This window comes from Perna viridis, chromosome 1, assembly GCF_037379345.1.
Source record: "Perna viridis isolate PV_CMFRI_1.1 ecotype Kerala chromosome 1, ASM3737934v1, whole genome shotgun sequence".
NCBI classification, from domain to species: Eukaryota; Metazoa; Mollusca; class Bivalvia; order Mytilida; family Mytilidae; genus Perna; species Perna viridis.
Window position 1 is genome coordinate 36,953,064 of NC_142445.1, and position 20,455 is coordinate 36,973,518.

Consider the following 20,455-nt stretch of genomic DNA (forward strand, 5'->3'; position numbering starts at 1 on the left):
CAGTATTATCTGGAAATTCAACAACACAATTTTTCATTTCGTCATTTCATCAATAAAGATCCTCTCAGCTTAATGATTCAATATTCTATAATACCTGTGCAATTAATGCTGTCCCAAACAAAATTAACATTGTATCAATCAATATTTACCAATTAAAGCTAATGTGTTCTTACCTGGTAGACTTCAGCTTAATTCCTCCCTCCTAATTAAATCCTCACTCAACAGGCTGAACAAATCTTTCTAGAAGTATCTAAAATATAAATAATTCATTAATCAAGTTAAATAAGTACCTGCTAAAATACATTGATATGAGAGCAGACTTGGTTACCAAGAAATTTGAAGGGTTAAACAAGAGGATGGTTTTCTTAGTTTGGTTTTGACGATTGTTTTGAACCAAACGCCTACTTTTTTACAAAGGAGAGTTGTTAACAAGCTTTTAGCGTTAGCTTAAGGAGGAGTTACCACAAAAATAAACTTTGAATTTCAAGGTGTTATAATTAGGGTGTCTCGATTCACTCAAAGCAGTCGTGTGCCTTGAAGCCAGCTTTTTTTAACCGTGAAGTTGTGTTGAAGTATCTCTCAAGCTGCAATAATTGGCATCCTTAAAAGTGTAGAAGGCAAAAGAAAAGTATTTAAATCAAATGATAAAACATTTAAACAGCTTAATTTCAAAGAAGTAGGAAGTGGGTTGGCAAAAATAGTTTTGATTGTCATACTTTGAAAATGAAATGTACGTATTCATGTAAACACAATGATGCCATTCCTCATAAAAAAGGGGGGAGAGTCTTAGACACTTCAGATTTCATAAACAGATTCTATAGTATTAGGCTACATATCATGTCTGCCTGTTTGTATCAAGAATTTTTTCTTCTTTTTGAAAGCCTACAATGCTGACACAAAATATAAATGTTCATACATGTACTACGAAAAAGTGAGTAATTGCTCACTAATTTGATATCTGCCAACTCCCCCATTTAAAAACATGCATCTTTTGACCTCCATAATGATTTGGTTCAAAATCTGAAATAGGAGATGCTAATGGGAACATGTAATAAAGATTCTGTGAAAGTTTTGTTCACTTCCATTCATTAGTATAGGAGATGTAATGGATAGGGAGGGGTTCCCAAAAAGTCTTCATGTTCACAAAAGATAAAGTCCATGTTTTTGTATGTGCAACCCCCAAACTGATTCAGATCAATCCATAAATAAGAGGTGCAAAATGGGAATATGTAATAAAGGTTTTGTGAAAGTTTCATTCAAATCCATTCAGTGGTATAGAAGGAGTAACAGATAAAAGACAGGTCCCCTTGTGTAACAGAAGGAAGGAATGAATTATGAATGGATGGAAGGAATAAAGGATAAATGGGAGGATAGAGGGACACCACCGTCACTATATACCACCACACTTTGCAAGTGGGGTTATAATACAAATGAAGAACACATTAAATGAGAAAGTGCATTGGCACAATGACCAAGTTGTTAAAAACAGATCTTCTTCCACATACATGGCATTAGGGAATACCAACATGACCATAAAAATCACCATTAGTAGGCTTCCACCAGCAAAAATTCTAGTATGTAATTTTGTTACACATAGTGGGTGCTACAAATATCACCCCTGAGTACCATAAACCTATCCATTGTACATAAAACAGCTATATTACTAGTTAGTACTACCATTTTACACTGTATGCCAGGACTGTAGTAGGTACTAAATCAACCTGTTGGTCTGGCTAGCTACCAACTATTACTGTCACTACGTATTAAGAACCAATAGATCATGGGAGTGTTTACCTCCATGCTTTATTATTACTAAGCCAGAATTGTGAAGGGAATTGGTCTGTCTATGTAATATATATCTGATTTGTTACATACAACAGATCTGGGTGATCTTTTAAGTCATTTTAAGACAACAGGCTTAGACACATAAGCCATGCAATAAGTATAGAGTACATCCAGGAAATTGGTAGGGACCTATTCATTGTTTCAAGGAGACTGATTTGTTCAGTGAGTGAACACACCTTAGACAGCAGGAACACAGACAATGTGATACAGACAGTAAAAATTTCCTTGGCCTAAGACAATTTGAGTTTGAGAAATAAACTTACACCTTCAAATTGAAAGTACACGTACAGATGTACTGGTACATGATACAAAAAAAATGGTACCTTGAAGTTTTTTAAAATCCTTACTTTTATTTCTTGTCAACTTGTACAAATTTAATTTTCAAAGACTTCATTGTACTTAAGAGATAAGAAATATCAGCAGAGATCTTGGTGGATTTCTTGGAGATAAAATCTGTATACCTACTGCTAATTAAGCATGCTGTTGGTTCACTCCCACAACATCTTTCCACAAATACAGCTTTGTATGGTTCAAGGATTAAAATATAAAATGTTAAAAATATAAAAGCAAAGTAGTAATAAATGTGATTCAATTAACACCAATTAGACCTATTCTAGGGAAATTATCATATTTATTGCACAATCAGTGACAAAGATATCCCACCCTCCCTCTGAGAAAATGTACTGATGACTACGACAGAGTCAGTTGTTAAATCTGGTGTTATGCCTGTTTTCTCTAACACCAGACTCATGTTTATATCTCAGTAATTAGTTATGACGTAACAAGCAAGAATTTCTGATGGGTTTTGATACCTTTTTTCATAGTTAATAGTGTTTATTTTTGGTATAATATTCAATCAACATGGTGGTATTGATAGCAAACATTAATGTTGTGTAACAACTATAAAGCATGTAATACTTGTACGAATTCCGTAAACTTTTAGTGCAAACAGCATTTACGTCAGTTGACAATTTTTAGCCTATTGTCAACAATTGTTTTGCTGTTTAAGGGTTTTCCTTTTGAAACCTTTAACAGTACTGGTCAAACCCTGGCCTACCACATTGTAAAACAGATTCTCAATTATTTTTGTGAAATTAGGACTACCTACCGGTATTGTAAAACATATTTTAAACTATGAAATTTGATGAAACAGACCTTGTATAAATTTAAAGAGCCCTGTCAATACCAATCCTGTTCTGAAATCCTATCCAATATGAAATCAGTAATCCAAAACCTCCTTAAACCAAACATCTTGTTTAACCAGGTTTTCTTGTACTATAATTATTTTTATCAAGTCCAAATTTGTAAGCTTTAGCTTTCGGTATACAGAGTTTTATACTTTTTTCAACAGGAAGTACTATCATTCACTTCAAAGTAAGTGTACATGGTCATTTACAAAACAGTGAGTGATCTCACCAAGTGATACCTCTCACTGGCAAATACTATGTATGTTAGATGCAAAAACTTTAAGATGGATTATCTCACTTAGCAAGCATTTGACTTTGAATCATGCACATTTACATGTAATCAAATCTCCATATAAAGTTTTATCAAAATCTAATAAATGGTTCAAGAGAAATGACATTTTCTAGGAACACAGACAGACAAACAGATATACAGATAGGCTGGCAGGAAGGCAGACACAAACAGATAAGGGAAATGTTAAAGATCCTCCTCCGCACCATACTGTTTTAGGGGATAATATATATCAAAAAATTTTTGAGAATTAAATATGAAAAATTACTGTTTATAAATTTTCCTACAAAATAAATTTTGAGTGAAAATGAATTAAATTCTAATAATATAAGAAAATGAGGAATATGTTTTATTAAAATAAAAATAAACAACTAGAGACACAAACTACTACCCGCACTACCAAACTCAGCAGCTGATATTAATATTGAGGGTGAATGGGCTGAAACAACTGTTCGACAACAATTTCTTCTAGCAGATGACAACACACATGGCCGCATGTTGATATTTAGTACACCAACCAACCTTACTCACTTAGCTGCAGCTACTACTATTTATGCTGATGGTACATTTTACTCATGCCCTACCTACTTTTACCAGTTATATACTCTTCACGCTATGGTTGATGGAACTATGTTTCCACTGGTGTACAGTTTACTACCCGGTAAAGAACAACCAATGTATATTCGACTACTCAGTATACTCAAAGATCTATGTAACACCAACAACACTCCTCTTCACCCGACAACCATATTTGTAGACTACGAAACAGCAGTACACAATGCCGCCTACGCAGTATTCCCTGGCATCAACATCAAAGGTTGTTTCTTCCACTACACCCAGTGTATATGGAGAAATGCACAGAAACATGGCCTTCAAACTGCATACAAAGATGATGAGTATGTCCACCAACTAGTTCGTAGAGCAGCTGTACTACCACTACTACCACCAAACACTGTTGAAGACGTATGGTTTAATGCACTTGAGGACATCAACGATGCTGACACCAACATTGACACTTTAGGTTTCACCGACTACGTCACCAGCTACTGGGTTGAAGGCCATCGCAACCTCTGGAACCACTATGCCACAGAGGGACCCAGAACTACAAATCTTGAAGGTTGGCATGGGAAGTTGAAGAAACTTGTAAAATCACCACACCAGAACATTTTCAACATGATTCGACTACTCAAACAAGAAGAAGCAATACACGCATTGACTCTAATACAGTATTCAGCTGGTGGTAAACGAGTACCAAAGAAAAGAAAATACAGAGAGATAAACAGACTCGCCAACCTGAAAACCAGACTTCAAAACCAGGAACTCACACCAGTCCAGTATGCTGATGCCGCATCTTACTTGTTACACATTGACTGAAATTTACCATGTTTTATTTGTGTTTCACCAGTATATTTGTGCTTTTTGTCTTGAATTAACTTTTGCAATATTGCAGTATGATTTTAGTAATTTGTTTATATTTGTGCTTCTTTCTGATCAAAGAATTTTGTTAGTGCTAAATAATTTAGTAGTTCAATATGTTGTTTATATATAATCAAATGTACAAAATAAAAAAATGAATTTATTTAGTTTTAATTTCTTTTTCTCATGTTCAAATCATTTATTCCATGAAGATACCAGGAGGCATGATTCAGACAAAGTCATCACAAATATAACAGAATACAACAATACAATATCAGACAAAATCAGTTTTTATAGCACAGTTTCCCAACAAACATTAAAAAAATCAAAAGTAAATGTACTGAAGTAAGCAAAGGATACATTTACAAAACATATTAATTCCAACATTCTTACAAAAAATCACCTTTTTACCTGTAATTAACATCACCAATTAAATAATGTTTTTACAAGCTAATCCGATTGTTTGTCCAATGTTTACACAATAATTCCACCTATTCCAACATGAAATTTTTGTTTTTTTAACTTAAATTTCAAAATGTTGGAATAGGTGGAATGAACTGTTAAATATAAGTTCCAAAACATCATGCTAAATTAAGGAATAAAAAATACATTTTATGAATTTTTAAGTGAGAAGAATTGTAGATTACATGTCACAAATGTCATAACATGGTCATCATTCAATATGTATGATTGATTATAGATTTTGTATATCATTTACCTCTACTTGACTTACCTGTAAATCTGGAAGGTGAGGTCAAGTGTAAGATTTATTTCTAATCCTTCGGCAACAACTTATAATCCTGCAATACAAATCAAAAGGTGCTTCCATTCAATACATTCTTCTGATATTTACAAGTTCTTTAATGAAATTACATTTATATCAATCAGATTGTGACAAAACTTTTTAAGGACAGCTGCTACTGACTTTTTCATTGGCCCATGTAATCGGTTAATGTAAATAAACTACTTGTGCACATCAAAAAGATAAGGTGAGAGTCATTATATTGATGTGTTTATTATTTGTTCACTCTGTGTTGATTCCACTGGGGAATGTGGGGGCACTTAGAGAGGAGACTTCAATACTATACTACAAATCCTAGGATGGGCTCCAGAGTTTGAAATTGAGCAAAAAATTTAGTGGTGGATCCAAGACTTCCAATAAGAGGGGGGTTGAAACTGACCTTAGAGTGGGCCAGTTCAAGTGATTTCTAGTATTTATTTATTATCTAACAATATTTCTGGCATAGGAAAAAGTCTGGAAAAAATTGAGAGTATCCTGGTTGGCTAAAATGATATCACATTTCAGCAGAATCTACTGTTATTCTGAGGAAAGATTCCAGGAAATAAGCACCAAATACCCAAAGAGGAAGCCATTTTGAGAAATTATGACTTGTCATAAAATATTAATGAACATCCTGTTGGATTCTTCTTTTTGAAAGATATACCTGTAATAACAGACTGTTACATGTATCTTTGGAAAGATATACCTGTAATAACAGGCTGTTAGATGTATATTTGGAAAGATATACCTGTAATAACACTGTTACATGTATCTTTGGAAAGATATACCTGTAATAACAGACTGTTACATGTATCTTTCAAAAAGGGAAATGATATAAAGACTTTAATCTTGGAAAACAATTTTTACCTGTTTCCATGCCGGTAATAAAAAACCTTACCCATGAAAAATAATTTTGATATTAATACAAATTCGCTAAACTGCCGATGATAGAATATTGACAGATCAACCTGACTTACAATTTTCAACAACTAGTATAAGTTGAAAAGAAAAGTATTATGAGCTGCTTGTTCATAGGGGACAGTGAAAATGGGCTGAATACTGGCAAAAAAATACTGAAGTGTTAGGAGTGGGATGACTCAAATAGGTAAAAATCCCAAAGCATTACCAAAACGTGAACACATGAAAATTGTAGCAAACCAAATGAAAAAATAACAATTATAACTATAGATCAGGGAAACAAGACATCACACAAAAAAAACTAAAGTATCAGCAATATGAACTCCCACAATAAGCAGGGAGTGACATCAGGTGCTCTGGAAGGGTAAAATGACTAATTAATTACATGTAGTTAATACTGAAACATAAAAGAATTTAAGATTCTCTTAGTTTTAGTGCTTGAACTAATAATCAATTCATTGTTAGAAAATTAAAAAGCTGCTTAGATATTTGTAAGTACCTGTTATAGTGTGTTTTTAAGCTGCTTGCTTTGAATTAGAGTCAAAATTATGCTGGTATCAATAATTCTCCAATTTCTCCAACAGATGCTTGTGAAACAGATTGCTATAAGTAGAAATTTAAATTATTTCACACAAGTGTTTTCCAAGTCAATGAATTCTACAGCTGTTTTCTTTTCCTTATTTCTTTCCTTATTCCAATTTGTTGTTCAATGATCAAAGCTTCAGATTTAAATGAGAGACAGTCTTAATTTAACTAAGAAATTAAAAAAAGCTAAATATTCCAAGATTAAATAATTGGAAATAACAATTACAAAAGAACATGTAAGTGTTCACATGCTGCATATTAAGTACACCACATAAAATACTCAAACAAATGGAAAATTCAACCAACCTGCTCAACAAAATCTATCATAAAGACTAATGAAATTTTCACAGTTTCTGTGATCAATCTGCTTTTGCAGGAGTTTTATATTTGTGATCTCTCCTAAAGTTGTATTACAATATTCTATAAGAAAAAAAATGTTTTTTTTCCTGTTACGGGTCTTACTACAAGAAAATACAGTTATTGCAAAAAAAAAAATCTTTTTTTTTTCACAGGATATGATTCAAAGACTCAAACTATTGGATAAATTCAAAATTTTTTGGAACCCCTCTCACCCACCCCCCCAAAAAAAAATAGTATAAAATGTACAACTTCAAATAAAATGCTTACTACCTACCAATTTTCATGAAATTCTGTACAGTTATCCAGAGGAGTTGTGCTGATGGGCTGTTTCAGTAGTGTATTTGGGGTAAATTTTAATCAAATCACAAATTACAGAGGAATATATTATGATGAATTTTTGAAATTTTTAACTCAAGGAAACATAATTCCACAAAATATTTCCTAGTATTATGCACAACAAATAGTTGTCATACTACCAAACAAGTTTCATTACATTATGTTATGTAGATTCAGAGAAGTTGGGCAAAGGTAACAGTGTGATGGGACAGACAGATGGACAGACAGGACAAAAAATTTGTCCCCCATAAATTGCATAAAGTTCAATACCACTTGCCATTTTATCTGAATATTAGTATTAAAGATAATTAACAATTGGTAAAAGAGATAAGTCTATCAAATAACTGAAATTCAATGCCGACTTCAAGGTTAAAAAATTTAATAATCTATGAAGTTCTGCATTTAATTCACAGTTCACAGAAATGGAAAAAAAATATAATTGAAAGTTATTTTAATAAATGTCACATCTGCCTAATTGTTATTTGTATGAAAATGAACGAGCCAAGGTTTTGAAATTACACTCTTGATCAAACATCACACAAAAAATTTAATTATACCCTTATAACGTGTGAAATTATACAATGGTATTTTCTCAGTTCAGTTTTATCAAGCTATTCTTATGTCCAATTTGCATGTCAAAATTTAATTTTCAATGAATATTATCTTTAAAATATCTCTCAAGAGTGTGCACTGTGATGTTATCAATTTAATCTCAAAAGATACAAATAATCTTTGCATTGTATCCTTATAAACTCCCAATCACTAGTCAAAAATTACACTGAAAATGTGTGATAATTGAACTTTAAACAATTATAGGTACCACTGATTGCAAAATGAACACGAACTTGCATGGGTTTTTTGTGCTAGGTGTAATCCTACAGAGCAGCAACCAAAACAAATTACAATGTATACAATACATGTATCTACATAATAGGAAACTGTTCATTTTTGAAGATTTTTGTGACAAAAACTTTTTCTTTCATTCCATATGGTGAACAAGAGGCTCCCAAGAGCCTGAATCACTCACCTGGTTTAATAGCTTTAAAAAGCTGAATACATGCAAAACCTTAAAATGGTCAAACACCTTTGACAAAACTTGCACAGATGATATTTGTCAAAAAACTTAATCATTCTACTTAAACAGGTATGTTTACCTAATAACTGGCTAAAGTGCAAAAAAAATCATAAAAAAATGCATTCAACAGATTTTTCCTAAATATAAACCAATCATAGATCTTTACACACTTGATATTTTTTTACAATTTATATTAGTTATTTTATCAACAACAGGCAAAACCTGAGTAAATGGTCAAAATGACACTTTCTGACGCCAGAACTATTATTTTCTGAAATTTGCTCCAAAAATAGATATTGAAACACTATTTTAACAAATTACAAAAATGATCAATCTACTTTTTTTTTCTCTAAATAATAGGCAAAAACTGATAAAAACGTCAAAAATGACACTTTCAAGGGCATTAACTCTGATAAGTGTCAATAGATTTTTCTGAAATTTGCACCAAAAATAGATAATGACATCTTGAACATTTCGTCATTTTACTTTAATCATCAATCTGCTTTCTTATTCTAAATGATAGGCAAAAACTGCCATAAAAAGGGCAATAACTCCAAAATCAGTATATCAATTGTCTTAATTTTCAGGAAAGATAGATCATTTTGAGTCACAGAGTCGAAGATGTCTCAGTATTCTTTTACTTGTTATGTTTTTTTTATAGATATAAACAAAAATATATGGTGAAACCCCTCTATTCTATTTTTAGTAACAGCTGCAATGTGTTTAAGCGAGGAACCATAATGGATACAATTTTGGAAGCACATATGCCAAGGATGATTGTCACCAAGTTTTATCAAATTATGTTCAGTGGTTTCAGAGAAGATTTTCTAAAGAAAAGTTAAAGACAGATGATGAAGACGACAGATGCCAAGTGATGACAAAAGTGTACAAGGCCTTATAGGCCCGGTGAGCCAAAAATTGGGCAGTTGAAAGAAACAGAGAATTAATATCACACAGCAACCAAAATTGCTTACAACATATGCCCAATGTATACCATGAAAGTCACATACCAAATTTCAAATCAATCTGTCCTGTAAGAGTCATAACTTTATAAAAATTTTGATGGATGGATAAATGAGGCGATTCCAATTCACCATCCGTTCTTGACTGAGGGTATAATTTGATGGGTATAGAATATAGGAATATCCTTATTTGATGTCCCATGAGCTAAGTAACTTATGCTATATACATGTCTTAGACAAATGTTTATCACATGTACAACGTAATTTTTTTAGAACAAATTAAAAAACTTATTCAGTGTGTTTAAAAGAAAATAAATCTTAAGATGGTTAATTTTTTTAAATTATAAAAAAAAAATATGGCTTGTTATATTAAATTCTCTTGGTGTAAGATAAATTGTATATTTTCTGCATTTTCTTATCTCATCGATACATGAAAAATGTCTTATGTGAGCCCAATAAATATATTCTGTAGGCCCAACACCAATAATAGTGCGAACATAAATTTACCACCAAAGGGAGATAACAAAATTATATTTTAGTTGAATAAAAATAAATACATCATTATATCACATGTATATGCAGGTTTGATGCATGTATTCCAAAAAAGTGATTTTTTTTCTTGCAGTAACTACATGTATGAATTTAAATGAAATTGCGCTGTAATTAAATTCTTTGTTCAGTGTTCTTAGTTGTTTTGGGAAAAAATACTCATTGCAATGTTTATTTCAATCAGCAGTGTACAGTTATTTCAGTTATTTAGGTAACAACTGAATGTAAACTTGTCTAAACTTTGATGGCGTAAATTTTACAAGCCAATCATGATTGTACTTAATAATTCTTTTCTAGATTATGAGTCTTATTTCTATGTGCTGTTAACTTACACTGTACATTGTACATATTTTCTACTAAATTGGTTGAATCTTTGAATATAATTTAATGTCTTGGGACATCACAAAAAATCTGGTGTTTTTTTTGGGTTTTTTTTTTCAGAAAACAACATGGTACATAAAAATAAAATTAGACACCTTATATATTTCAAATAATGTTAAATACAGTGCTAACTTTTGATTACACAATAATAATAAGGCCAAAAAAATGTGTTTCCTATTAAACTTTTTTTTATATATTGAGGCTTTTGGACAAACATTCTGACTTTAAAATTGCTTATTGAAAAAAGACCAAAAAAACTTCATGGTACACAATTTTTAGCTGAAGAAAATAGGGTGGTAAGGTAACAGGAAACATGCATCTTTTTTATATGACCTATAAGGAAGCAAAAAAAACACAAAGCATTTCAATAACTCTCGTTTTTTGTTTTGTTTTGTTTTTTTTTAATGTGATAAAGAGGGACTACATGAAATTTACACAAGCCCTTGTACAATTTAGCAATCAAAAAGATATTACTTGTACACATACCATAAGGAAAAGACACACATAAATAGTCAGAAAAAATATATATGTTTTCTCCAATAATTTATTGCAAATGCATGATGCTAAACAAGACTAACCATTGAGTAAATTACTGCACATGATCAGATATTACTGATAGACAATATTAAGATTTCATGTACTTACATTGGCACAGAAGTGAAATTGTTGAAAAAAATATGTAGATGTACTAGTACATTGATTTCATCTAAAATTTTGGAAATAGTTAAGATGTTTCATTTTTTAAATATGTTAACTATACTGCAGAAATTTAGTTGAAAGTAAGTTAGGACACACAGATTACAGTAGTAACCTTCATATAATGGCATCAGTGTAGAACTAAACTTAAAAGTATTGTCAGTATGGCTACTTCATCACATAAATGATCTTGTAATCCTTCAACAGTAATTCCTGTAAAATCTTTCACCTGGTTGTAGGAAGCCAGAAAACTATATGTTCTAGCTATTCATTTAAAAGACAGTAATGTAGTTTTCAAAGCTGAAGTTCAGTAGTATATGTACATGTTGACATTTTACTGTAAGGTTCTTGCGGAATAATTATTCAAATACTACATGTATCAGTATAAGCTTCAAGAAGACACTGATTGCTGGTCCAGTCCATTCTGTTGTGACACTTTTGTCAAAAAGTCAGCATATTGGAACTCTTTACTATGTTCATAATCACACATGTCTAATGCTACAACACAACTCTCCTTCACAACCCTTTCTTTGTCATTTGCATATTGTTTTAAGATTTTTGTACATTCATCTGTTGCTATGGCACCTAATGCTTCTGCACATTCATGCCGGACCATTGGGCTTTCAGCTTCATTACATAAATTTTCTTTCAGTTCCTGCACACACGCATCATGTTGCATTTGTCCCAATACATAGGCAATCTCATGCCGAAATAATGCACTTGAACACTTAAGTCCTAAAAAATGTTATATAAATTAATTAATCTGAGAGTGAGTGATAATTCTCAGAATTAAGTTCAATAAAGCTAATTAAAACATAAATTGAAATAGTAGTATTTGTATATTGCTATCAACTACTAACGTTTTTGAAATGGTACTTTTCCATTAATAACTAAAAATTTGAGAGAAAAAAAAATCATGGTACAGATAAGCACTGATAAAAATGGACAGTGACCTTAGGATTATAAGTTTTTTTTATATTGCAATACAATGTACATGCTTTTTTCTGTGTTTTTATGGTTATATTGTTAAAATTATATTTTTTGGTTATTATACTGATAAAGCCAATCATTGTAACTTGTTTGTTATTAAATGAACAGGTATACAAATGTATTTTACACATAATGCAACAATAATTTTTAGTTAACAGCTGTGCTGGTCATCATTCCTTTTCTTGTGTCTTAAAAGTATTTGATTGAAATAAGAGTGTTTTTGGGGTAATTGTAAGATTGTAAGATGTACAGGGATATATCTAATTTATCAACATATACTACATTGTACCATAAAACTGAAATTTAATTTCTCCACTCTTCACAGTGGAGTCACCATTTTCCCCCACTGTCTCCACTAAAATAAAAACTGAGATAAAATTGTTTCATTCCAATATTTTTCAATAATTTTATCTATATATAACTCAACTGCTTTCAAACTTTAAAAATCATTACATATATTTTGTCATGTAAACAGAAGAATTAAACTACAAAGCATATTCTGAAATAGCGACTCCACCCTCAAAGTCACCACTGTAAAGAGTGGAGAAATTAAAATTAATGTTGACAGAAGTGTACATATATTATTGATGCATCATACCTTGTGCTAATGCTACTACTGACTCAGTAGTACCAATATTCCTTAGTGAAAACATGGCTCTGTATCTCTTAAATAATGGTAGACTTTCATTCAATAATTCTGTCTTTAAATTGTCAATATTCATGTTAGTTGAAGGAGGTGCAGGGTCAGTGGAGAAGTAAGGGTTCTTTGAAAGCTCTTCTGTCTCTTTCTCCTTGCTTTGAAGCCATTGGATTCTTTCCAGTGCAAGTTGACAAGTTTCAGCAACCTGCAAATAAGTCAACTTTAACCTGAACAAGATACAGGGTCAAACCTTCAAAATATTTACTAGAAAAATATACAAAGGACATGTATGTAGTAAATCTATATGTAAATATTTTGCTTCTCTAGATACAACATACAATGTATGAATGTGTATGTAATTGTGAATATACATGTAGAGGCTACCCTAGATTAATTTGGCATGGTGCTGCACCATGCCTTCATTTTCAAGCACCATACTGCTCTCATCAATGAATTTTACAATGTGCCCCACACTGGCAAGTCCGAGCTAAAAGTTTAAGATTTCTTTTTCTTAAATGTATACTCCTGGATATCTAGTAATAGACAGAAATTGGAATTACAGGAGGGGGAGGGGGGTCATTTATCACATCTAGCTGAAAATGTTCTATTATATCAAATGTTTTTACAAAGAATGTTTAAGAATGACCCATCAAATTTTTGAAGATCATTAAAAATTTCCAAATTTTTTCATGTATGTTTCTGAAAGTTCTGATGATTTCAGGTGGACGTGCAACATATGATATTTATTGAAAAATAACAGATGCTTGAAGATTTAGATGTCAGAAAATGTCTGGCAGGATCCCAGCATAAAAATTAACATAAAGACCTTACCTCTACTGTTGGATCGTCTTTATATTTTTCTAAGATACAAACAGCATCTACACTGCCTATAGCACCAAGAGCTTCACCTTAAAAATATAATATGCCATATAATTAAAGAATTGAGTAAACTACAAATAGAAAATTCACAAAATTGGAATTTATCAAACTGCTACATGTAATTGTCAAGTTACTAATGTGTACGTAATCAAATATTGCATGATACATGTACATTTTTACATCATCAATAATGAAGGTCTTTCCCTGTCAAGGGAAAACCTTACTACTATTCGTACGACTATTACTATTATTTTTTTATTCCGCCACATTTTGACTTTGTCGTTTCAGAGAAATCAAGTTGAGTTGTATACCAAATAAATCTGTGTAGCTTCAGAAGGTACAGAGTTACCCTGCTAAGAAAACAAATGTCGTTACAGAGTTATTTACCTTTCTTAAAAAAATAAAACTTTGCTCTTCTCCAAGGTTTTAATAAACAGGTGTGAAAAATTGTTAAGTACAAAAAAGTATGAACATTCTGTCAAGAGTTATGGCCATTAATCCACTTCCTGGTGTTAATCTCAGATTTGGATAGGAAATTATAACTCGTGAACAATTTACCAAAAAAAAACTGTAATGCGATAAGGTGTTGTATTTGCATAATTTCTTTTAGAAATTTTACATCATATTTGTTGAAACTGCTAATCAATAATTTATAACTTAAATTAAATTTAATATTAACTTATATAGAAAACCTGTCAGTCGATATAAGGTACTAAATTCGTATACAATGAACTTTCTGTTGTGCGTTTATTATTTTTGGTAAATGTTATTTATACACCTCAATCTTAGTTTTCTATATAAACGTAAAACTTTAGAATTCTAGTATGCAGCTAATTACAAATACTTTCCATTTTACAATGGTTTTGCTTCGTGGAATTAATATAATTAAATAAATTTAAATTAAATAAAATTCTTTCCATAAATGTGGAAAGTTACAATAGCAAATGATTGATATTTAGGGTTTAATGCCCGAGCAGCAATATTTCAGCTATATTAAAGTGATGAACATGAAATGGATGATAAAATGAACATATGAAATGATGATGATGAAATGAAAAATGGGATGAGACACAAGGATAATATGGTTGACAAATTTTGATAGCCACAAGATAAAAGAGGGGATGGTCTGGGTCAGTCAATTTAGCCTCCTGTGGTGAAGCGCAAACGTTCCTACTCCTATCGAGTGCCACAGAAGGGTTCTTTATCATGGGAGGAACATGGCATCTTTCCCAACATGGTGCACCACTATGGTTTAGCCTGACAACCCAGCATGTAACACGCCAAGGGTACCCCATTCCACCACTTCGGGCAACCAAATTGCTCTGTGGGCAGAGCGCCCTTGCACCCAGCTAGGGTTCCTATTCTTTTGACACCCGGATCTGCATGGGGCAAAAAAAACCTATTTTCTTTTTTTTGACATTGTTAGCTTCTGTTTTTACTCGATGAGAATCATTGAATTTGAAATTTCATTTCTTCAGTTTGAATGCTTTCTGTTGCGTTTGTAACTTATTTTATTATCTCCCTTCCCTTTCACGATGTTTACAGAAAATAGTAGTATATACTGTTATTAACTATTCCTTGTTATTAATAAACTCATTCATAAAAATCACTATGCAAATCGTTAGTTTAGTAATAACATTTTCAACGTTTTTGCACTTCACCTTTAACAATGTATTGCTGTGACTACTTGTAAGTTGGTAAAAGTTTTGTGAGTGATTCAGAATTTGAATCACTCATTTCAATACCTTTATCAAGATTAAAAAAAAAATTCAATACCTTTTCCCCACTGAAATCACTCGTTTGAAAGTGTAGGAAAAATGTTGGACTTTCATAACTAAGTGAAAGATATTATTGGATGTATGTGTCTGTTAGCCTATCTAGTCTTGGCGCCTGAACACAATCTTAGATTCTGATAAAATCTTGGCTCCCATCTTGATTACCCTCCAACAACTTTAGATTAAAGATATTTTAGTTCCAATGTTGCATAATACTGTTTTTCAAAAATGTATATAAATATTAGTATTTCAGTTAAATTTCATTTGTGCTTCTCGGATACAAATTTTCGTTCTGAATGTTTCATGGATGTTCTTAATTTGTATTGTTACATATAATTTGTATTTGATCACCTTGGACCATAATTAACCCATACCTCTGGCTTATGGCATGTGAATCTTTAGACCATATATTCTGGTGGTGTTACTTTATACAAACTAAGAAGTCCCGTACATGTTTTATTCATACAACGTCAGATGTATATTGAAAAAAACATTTATTATGTTGGAGTAAATATACACCTTTGAAATTCCTTCAAAATATCCATATTGTTGGTATTGTCAAAACTTGTAAAGATAATAATAATACCAATAATCAATAACATTTACGTATTATTGTTGATCTTGAACTTGGTAAGTGGAACTGCAAATTTTACTGTTACTTTATACAAACTAAGAAGTCCCGTATGTGTTTTATTCATACAACTTCAGATGTATATTGATAAAACCATTTATTATGTTGGGGTAAATATACACCTTTGAAATTCCTTCAAAATATCCATATTGTCAAAACTTGTAAAGATAATAATAATATCAATAATCAATAATATTTACGTATTATTGTTGATCTTGAACTTGATAAGTGGAACTGCAAATTTTACTGTTTAAATTCTACATTATAGAATTGATCTTGAACTTGAAAATCAGAAATGCAAATTATACTGCCTTAAATTGTACGTAATACATGCGATCTTTACTTGATAACCAAAACAGAAACTGTTTTTTTTATCGTGAGAAATCTCTACATTTATGTTAACTAAATGAAACTAAAAGCAATTTTAGTAAGAACAACACAAGTACACATGACGTAAAAGATACACGCTTCATATTTTAATTGAAGTTTTACACAGCTGGACATGTCAGTTACGATGTCAAAAAAATGATCCGAAGAGAAAATGTGTGGTTTTTTTGTTTTTTTCTTTCTTTGTTTTTTTTTCTTATTATTCTATTTTATTTTACATTTCACTCTAAAGTTGGATACTTATTACTCTGAAAATACTGGGATTAAGTAATATTAATAGGAAGACCTCAGCAATTGTTTTGCAACAATTGTCCTTCAATTTGTATCTGTTCTTTCTTTTATTATTGTAATAAGATCCTGATCATCAACATTGGTGTACATCTTCATACAACTAAGAATAAAGAACATTTGAAAGATCCATCAGGACATTTCCTATGTTCACCCTTTTCAGATTTTAAACTTTTTTTAAATTATCTATATTTTTGTACAAGTATACACATGTACATATACAAAATGTACAATGTAAACATAAATAGAAAAAAAATGAATGCACCTGCAATATTAATAAAGTGTACATGTACAAGTGTATGTTTATTTATGTAAAATAAGTTACATGAACAGGTATGCTTGTTGCAAAGCTGTAAAGTTCTGAAAAGACACTTGAGCTACAGTTGCAAACAGAAAAATTGAAAGATCAAACAAGAGAGCTGCATGTAAGACTTGACATTGTGTATGCATTTACAAATGTATACATGTACATACATGTAATAGGCTGCAAAACTCATATTAGGTTAAATTTGAACAGGAGTTAAGACCTTTCACCATTGAGAATATCATTTTTCTTCATTTGGATTGGTTTGGTTTTCTTTGTAAGAAATGAAAGATCTGGCCCTATTTTTGTCCAAAAAATATTTTGGTCACCATCTAGAGTGACAAAATTACCCTTGCCCATATTTACGAGCCAGTTTACAGATACATGTACATGTATGTGTACATTACAATGTAACTACATATTTATTTCTTAAAAACCTTTGTATTTTCAGCTGTCTGCTTTCGATAATTCCCAACCTCAGCTGAGAGATTTGAAAATCTCCTGGTTAACGCTACAGTCGTGCATCTCTACACATGTCTATAATTTAACAGACCTATATATTTAAAATAACAATGTTATGAAGTCTGAAAATTGTGACCATTATCCTGAAATTGTTAATTGACTTAATATTTTGTTGTTTATTTCCAAAACAATAATCTATTAGCAAATTTGTAGTTATACATGTAAGTCATATTAAACTTCTCAAAGGGAAGTTACTCTATATTAGGCAAAATACTTTTGGACAATCAAAAGCATTATACTAATGTGTAATTTCTTTCGTCTCTATCTATCTAAAACATACAAAAAATCTTGAATATTGTATAGTGTATACGCTGAAAAATATTGGTAAATTGCAAATTTTAGAGTTGAGATCCATTCATGTCTAAAGTTATTTCTACAGCTGGAATAGTTCATTTGTTCAGGGTAAATATTAAAGAAACAGAGCTGGACAGGGTGTCTGCACAAATACGCATGCATGCTAAATACAATAATGTAAGTTGAAGGATTATTCATTGTATGTTTAAATAGCAGTCTTTCTAAATATAAGACAGAAGGCGATTCATGCATGTCAAAAACCCACCAAATTCAGTTTTATTTCTTGTTCATAACAGAACTGATCACGAAACCAGTCTTAGTTCTTCATTTGGTTGTTGTATTTTTGAGATAAAAATTATATAGATTGTACATGAAATTTGCACTTTGCAAGAGTTATTGTTCTTATTTTGCTTCATTTGGTTAATTTTAGTGGGAGATAAATGTATAATTTTCTCAAAAGTGCAAATCTGAATACAGAAAAGGTTGTTGCTATGTGAAAGAATAACATATGTAGACTAAAAAAGCATCATTTGTTTGGAGGGTTTTTCTTGACCATGAATCACTTTACCATTGGTAGTGTCTGAATTTTATGCGGACTGGTACTTAAAATGCCAAATTTAAGCTTAGATAGTTCCATAAATGTATGAAACTGTGGCGTTGTTTGATTTATATTGATTACTACAAATGTAAGCCATGACCTTATTTTTCAACTTGAGAAATATCTGCTGATTGCATGCATGTGCCAATAACTTGTATGTAGACATAAATAAAGGAATTATTTCACTTTTTTCCTTCAAATTGAAGATTAATGTATTTTGAATATGTTTCCAATCACTTTTTATAATCAAGTTTTTATCAATAAAGTTATAGGACAAATATTTCACTGGTTAATTTTTCCTTAAGCATTTCAACAAATTTTCTTCAAATAGCCTTGTTCTAATTTCTTTTTACAGCAGACAGATGCAACATCTGTTCCACGATTGTAAGTATATTTTCCCTTCACAAATGAAAAACCAATTAAACTATTGTCTTAAATATAAAAAACAGTTACAAACTGGATTTCAAGTAATCAAAAAAATAACATTTACACTTGCTTTGTCATAATAAAATGAAATCGATGATAATAGTTTCTGCAGTTTGTCGATCCACAAAATTCACATATTAAACTTATGACCAGAAATTAAAGTAAAAACGCAGTAATTGGCAAACCAGCTAATGAGCTATGTGCTTTGTTGTACCCTTGCTCTTCTATTTCTCTTAAACCATTGAGAACATCGTGACCTTTTTAATTTTTTCTGGTAAGAAATATTAACATTCGATCAGTACTGCACACCATACAATTTTTTTACTGACATAGCCATGCCTATACCTCGACTGCGCATGACCGCTGAATATATGACCTACAACTTTCAGTAAAATTTGTTTACATTCAAAATGTGTGTTGGGAGAGGTGGGGGCTTGAAATATGAACTTTTTGGGGTTTATGGTAAAATAAAGGGGTACTAAAGTTCATTGTTATTATAAATACGTGTACCTTTATACACAACATAACGAAATCAATGCACGATAGAAGTGTTCATTAAGTTAATTCTTTGTGAATAGATGACATGAGCGATTTCGTTTTTTATGTCATATTGCCTATAAGCATCGCTATTGAGAACTCATGACTATGTAGAACAGATTAATGTATGATATATGTAGCTATGGTGTACAGCCACTGGCTATCACAATTCACATTAATACTAACCTGCTTCATGACGAACCATTGGATCTTGATATTTATCTTCCAACACATTGACTAGTTTAGGTATAGCATAGGGATTCAACATTTGACCTAAGCAATATGCAAGTTCATGCTTTAAAAGTGCTGATGTATCAGAAAAACATTGAGAAATGCAATCAATAGCCTGTTCGCCTCCCAAATTTTTCAGCGTAAATAAGGCTCGAAATCGCTCTTTTAGTGGTCTTGATGTGTCTGCTAAGACTGCACCAATTGCCTCTATACGACATGGTTCATTAATACTGGTCATACTCTAAAATATTGCATAAAACTTGTAATTAGTATCACCACGTGAAGATGTTGTGAAACAACCGGAAATGACTTTACTTCAGTCCGTCTTTATGCTATGGGCAGTCGCCGTTCGCCGTCATGAGTATAAACACAGTCAACTACAAAACTTAATTACTTAATTAAATTAGAATATCACAAAAATCACACTAATCTATAGTATAAACTTCCTTGAAAAATGCTGCAGTTAGTTTATCAGTTTGAAGTAAAGGAAGTCTTCAGGAATTTTCAATCCACCTACAGTCTTGTTTAGTGTTTAACGGTGCTTGGCAGTAGCTGAGGTAAAAAGAACCAACT

The 20,455-nt window shown here is 31.4% G+C and overlaps 3 protein-coding genes across 11 annotated transcripts in view; 1 reads left to right on the forward strand and 2 right to left on the reverse strand.

Annotated features, from left to right (window-relative positions):
* The window catches only part of LOC148628587 (axotactin-like), a 97,278-nt gene extending 90,103 nt beyond the window's left edge, over positions 1 to 7,175 (reverse strand). For 4 of the 9 annotated variants that reach the window (XM_088590537.1, XM_088590526.1, XM_088590516.1 and 1 more), the window contains exons 1-2: positions 5,471 to 5,650; positions 174 to 250 (exon numbers count right to left, since the gene is read on the reverse strand). The gene's annotated coding sequence lies outside the window, so the exon portion shown is untranslated. Of the gene's footprint in view, positions 1 to 173; positions 251 to 5,470; positions 5,652 to 6,935 lie in introns of those variants that run through there. The other 5 variants (XM_088590525.1, XM_088590532.1, XM_088590549.1 and 2 more) reach the window with 3 other exon arrangements.
* On the forward strand, positions 3,817 to 4,936 carry LOC148628588 (uncharacterized). The gene has a single exon (XM_088567893.1). The coding sequence runs from the start codon at positions 3,817 to 3,819 to the stop codon at positions 4,693 to 4,695; it is 879 nt and encodes a 292-aa protein (XP_088424019.1). The 3' UTR covers positions 4,696 to 4,936.
* A 4,035-nt stretch (positions 7,176 to 11,210) lies between the features above and the next one.
* Positions 11,211 to 20,426, reverse strand: LOC148628589 (deoxyhypusine hydroxylase-like). The gene is made up of 4 exons (XM_088590596.1): positions 19,838 to 20,426; positions 13,842 to 13,918; positions 12,969 to 13,215; positions 11,211 to 12,115 (listed from the first exon to the last, which is right to left on the reverse strand). The coding sequence occupies exons 1-4, from the start codon at positions 20,118 to 20,120 to the stop codon at positions 11,772 to 11,774; spliced, it is 951 nt and encodes a 316-aa protein (XP_088446722.1). The 5' UTR covers positions 20,121 to 20,426; the 3' UTR covers positions 11,211 to 11,771.
* Positions 20,427 to 20,455: the final 29 nt, after the last annotated feature.